The sequence below is a fragment of the Eriocheir sinensis genome, chromosome 31 (assembly GCF_024679095.1).
Source record: "Eriocheir sinensis breed Jianghai 21 chromosome 31, ASM2467909v1, whole genome shotgun sequence".
NCBI classification, from domain to species: domain Eukaryota; kingdom Metazoa; phylum Arthropoda; class Malacostraca; order Decapoda; family Varunidae; genus Eriocheir; species Eriocheir sinensis.
The window spans coordinates 9,283,741-9,288,740 of NC_066539.1; the positions used below are offsets into that span (position 1 = coordinate 9,283,741).

Here is a 5,000-nt window from a genome sequence, read left to right on the forward strand (position 1 = left end):
CTGGCTGTCGCTGTTCGTGAGCTGACCATTGCCCATGAGGTTCTTGATGAACACTTCTTCTCTGGGCAGCCCCTCAGAGTACTGGCCGGCTGGCACGAGATCTGGAGGCAGCTGACCAAGATCTGTAGTTTCCATCATCGGCGAGTGGCCAAGAAAGTCTCCGGAAAACTGGCCGTTGCGACCCAGCTGTTCCATGGCCAGCTGGTTCCGAAGGTCCTTCAGTAGCTCCTTGTTGAGTGTGTTGGGGCTGCCGATGGGCCTCTGCGGGTAGTCGTACTGGCTGAGGGAGGGTGGCTGCACCGGGGGGATAGCGAAGTCCGGGCTCTCCTGCCTTACTCCGCTGCCGCCTTGAGGAAACATGTCAAGGTCCTTGCCGAAGAGCTGGTGTTGGCTCACGTGCGGCTCTCTGAATGAGACGCCTCGGCTGACTTCCTCCTCCTCTTCCTCCACCTTATGCTCCTCTTCCTCCTCCTCCTCCTCCTCTTGTGCGGCGCCTTCCTGTGTGCCCACCTGCTCCAGTCTGGGCCCCACCTGTCAAGGGCACATTAACATTAGGCCACTGCAACACGCTTCTTCTTTAATGCAATCAGTAGTTATGCTTGTTTTCCCCCATTAGTTAACAGCTCACACACACACACACACACACACACACACACACACACACACACACATATGTACACACACGCGGCGTTGATATGGAATGCCAATCAGTCCTTATGAGCCGGATGTCTCCAGGATGTTTGTATACGTGTCGAGGAAAGTGTCAAATGAGGAAGGATGGTAATGCATGGAATATTGGTGGTGGGGGTAGTAGTGGTGGTGATGGGGGGGTAGTGGAAGACCGGGTGGTGGTGTTGATGGCGGTGGTGATAACGGCTTGGGGGGAGTGTTAGTGATGGAGTGCCTGATTGCGCCTCACCTCCCCCTCCAGCAGGTGTTGCAGACCCTCGAGGTGCGTGGAGCCGTGCCCTCGGTTGGGGTGAAGGGCGGACTGACTGATCCAGAGCTCGCTGGGGGCGTCGTCATAGTCCTCCTCTGGTGGGAAGTAGAGGAGATAAGTAGTATGAGTAAGAGGACAACTAAAGATGAAGGTCGAGGGGATAGGATGTGCTGGAATGAGAATAGGAGTCGCATCGCATTCATTTTGAGGAGCAGGTGGCTTTCCTTTATTAGTTTTTTTCTATGTTTCTTATGCAAACACAGCATCGGTAGGCTTTTGTCTTGGGCACTGGTGGTTGTTCAATGGTCAAGACCGTTAAGCACTTTTTTTCCTTATAGTGACGCCGTAATTCCTATTCCTGCTTGCCTCATGCTGCCCCTCGGTGTGCTCTTGACAGGGGTTAAAGGGTTGAAAGACATCATCTTAGTATTCTTACGGCGAGTTCACGTGTTTTTTTAATCTTTTTTCCTCAATACTGGTGAGGCCTAGATCGTGTAATTGATGTTAAGTGCAAGTCATGATGTCTGCATGTTACTACACTAACCTGTATTACTAAGTGCATTTCACAGGTAAATTTTCGTAGGTGGTTCTTGTAGCGCGAAATGAAGTTATTACTTGTGCATCTAGGTAGTAGAGCGTAACGTAAAGAGTTAAATGCATGAAGAGAGTAACTGACTGACTAAAAGACTGAGGGCGAGTTTACATTTGGGATCGCTGCGTGCTGAAGATTTAGGAAGCAAAAACTTCCCAACCATATATTTCAATCTCCCTCTGCCACCTGTTTGGACTAGATGGTAGGAAAGTCATCGTCTCTATCATGTGTTTCTTCGTCGTCCTCAGAGCACCTTAGGGAGATAACCTTCGGCCTGTATTTACTCATTCGACATCATTTTTGTTATTACTTTTCTCCTACTTTCCTCTTTCCTTTTTTTCGCTATGGGATGATCAGCACTCCTCTGGAACTTTGATCACCCGTCCTTAGAAGCACCATATATTACTCCAAAGGACATCCTTGCAACACATGCGAGATTATAAGCAGGACCTGATGATGAATAGGAGCATCCTTTCCACACCACTCCCTTCCTTCATCGTCAGTGGATCCCTATGTTAGCACTTTCCTCTTCATCACCACATTCCCCTCCCCCCCCTCCCCACTCCCCCCCGTTCGCTTTGCGGTCTCCCATGCAGGAATTTAGGGAAGTGGCCCACTTTTTTTCTGACCGCAATTTGAGAGCTGCGACGTTGAGAAGGTGACCTCGACTCCTATTCAAGAGATCGAGTCCAGAACACTCGCAGAAAAAAACGACGACGACGATTATGTTGTGTTCTGATCTCGGCACTTGTTATTATCATTGTTGTTATTATGATATTTGTATTTATTGTTGTTATTATTATTCTGTTATTATTATTATTATTATTATTATTATTATTATTATTATTATTATTATTATTATTATTATTATTATTATTATTATTTTATCGTTACTTGTTATTGGGAAGTTGGAGGACAAAAAGTAAAATGTTTGAGGCGACTGAAGGGAAAAGAGAATGATAATGAGGAGGTGGAGGATGAGGGGCATGAGGAGGGGGAGGAGCGGAGTGAAGGAGGGAGGGGGAAGAGGAGGAGTGAGATAAACAGGTTATCTTCATCTCATCCATTCGTCGTTATGGGGTAAAATTTACATTATTTGCTCCAATCTTCTCCTTATCGGATAGTTAGTGTTTTTAGACAATAAATTTACATGACCAACAAGCCAAACACGGTCATTATACTGTAAAGTTATACGATGGACGGAGTGCCTTTGGCCGCGGCGCAGCCCGGCACACTTAGTGACATGAGGCGGCGGGGAAAGGCGCGGCGCGGGGAGGCCAACTGAGCCCGCATGCTGAGGGTCATCATGTTCTTAAATATTTCGGCGCTCAAGTTCACATATTTGACAATGCATTCTTAGGTGTTTCCGGCTTTTCCAGAGGTAGCTTTATGACCCTTCTGGTATTTAAACTCTTCTTCTATACTATGAACCTAAGGAAACACTCATTAGAACCCGATTGACCTCCTTGTCGGCCTTTGGAAACAGTTGATGTGAGAGGCGGAACCGTCTGACACTATCGACCTCAGACGCTTTCGGGTCTCACAGCAAATACTTCCGAAGGCCACTAAGGAGATCAGTCGGGTTCTCATGAGTGTTTATCTCGTTAATAGTGCAGAAACCTTGTCTAACTACCACTAGACTACTACGTAAAACACCCCACTGAAAGCCCAACAACCTCTACGAAATTCTTATCAAATGTAGGTGTGTAAGCCCGGAAAGGTTTGAGAATATGGTCCAAGTCCTTCGTACCGCCGAGCAGCAGGCTGTTGGCGCTCAAGTGGGCCGGGCCTGGCGGGGGCGGGGGGTCGGAGGCGGTGGCGGGCAGCATGGGGTGGTGGGGGCCCGGCGCGCTGTCCTCCCACATCCTGCGCAGGAGAGTCCGTCGTGCGTTCTTAGGCGACGAGAAGGTCCAGTCAGGAGAGCGTCTGTAGGGAAAGAGATCGGGGGGAGGCACTGAGCATGGCAGGGTAGGCACTCCGCGGCACCTATTAAGGGGGAAGGGTGTGGGAGAGGGGGGGGAGTTACCTGTCTCCCTGTGCCACCTTAATTGTCAGCCGTGATACCTGCACACCTTGAAGGCACGAGTCAGAGCTTAGTTGACAGGTGGGAAGGTTTATACAGATGAGTGAAGGGAGAGTATAGAGATGGATAGATAGACATACAGATAGATACATAGATAAATAGATAGATCGATACACAGATAGAGATAGATGGAGATAAAATTTAGTCATCCCTCTCCGATAGCTCCTACACATGAAAAAAAAAAAAAAGTAGCAATACCAACAACAGCAACAACAACAAAAAAAAGGAAACGTAATTGACTCTCTGCATGGCGAGCCGAGGAAAAAAAAAATACATAAAACAAGATAATATATATGTATAACCTCTAACTTCAATATTAGATATTGGAAATGACTCGGCACTTCTCTCTGACAATTTCCAAGTCATGAGAAAAGCGTCGTCGGCTGTATAACCAGTCCGCTGCAGTGTTGCCAACCAGCGACAGGACGGGGCGGGGAGGCTGGCGCTTGGTCTATAGAAAGATTGGCGAAAGATAAAGCCAGAGTACGAAGAAAATATGCAGAGAGAGAGAGAGAGAGAGAGAGAGAGAGAGAGAGAGAGAGAGAGAGAGGGTGGCAGAAGGAGAGAAGGGGGAAAGGTTGCTGCGGATACGTAGTTATATTGTGACAGAAATGATGGAATGAATAGAAGTGATATTAGTAGCATACAGACAGACAGATAGACAGATAGATAGATAGATTGGTAGACAAACAGACAGTCAGACAGACAGCGATTATATGCAGCATTCTAGGAAAAAAGACAAAAACAACAACCTAGTATCATATAGTGTAAACTGAGATGAAAATAAGAGAAGAGTTTTTAGTGAATGAACGTTAAAAAAAAAAGTCAGAGGGTAATTAAAAAAAAAAAAAGATAAGACGTGAATTAGAGCTTACTAGGAAGATGAAAAAAGATATATGTAAGAGCAAGGAGAGTGGCAGGTGCAAAACAAAGATAAAAAGCGAGGTTGATGAGCTCACTACCAGGAAATCGTACAGTGATATCATGCCATTTTTAAGTGAATAAGAGAGGATGGCAGACAGACAGAAAAAGTGGAACATGAGAAAGGAGGGAGAATGTACTGGAATAAAGGTGATAGGATGAGCTGCTGCAGTGGCTAGACAGGTTGGTAATGCATACCTGGAAATTACACAGGAAAGTGATCATAAGCTAAATCAAAAGAAAGTCAAAGAAGGACAAAGAAAAATGAAAGTGTGAATAAAAGGGCACACCATCAGAAGGGAAGCAGAGAGGAGGGAAGTGAGAAAAAATATTAATATGTAGGAGAGATTACTGAAATATTAATATGTAGGATATGTAGGATGTAGATTACTGAAATATTAATATGTAGGAGAGATTACTGAAATATTAATATGTAGGATATGTAGGATGTAGATTACTGAAAT

General features: G+C 45.9%; 1 protein-coding gene across 1 annotated transcript in view; it reads right to left on the reverse strand.

The window, feature by feature from the left end:
* Nucleotides 1–5,000, reverse strand: part of LOC127005890 (uncharacterized) — a 38,855-nt gene that overhangs the window by 7,405 nt on the left and 26,450 nt on the right. Inside the window, exons 3-5 of the mRNA XM_050875232.1 lie at nt 3,283–3,458; nt 920–1,035; nt 1–531 (exon numbers count right to left, since the gene is read on the reverse strand). The exon at nt 1–531 is cut by the window's left edge and continues 235 nt beyond it. Coding sequence (XP_050731189.1) covers nt 1–531; nt 920–1,035; nt 3,283–3,458 — 823 coding nt within the window. The remainder of the gene's footprint in view (nt 532–919; nt 1,036–3,282; nt 3,459–5,000) is intronic.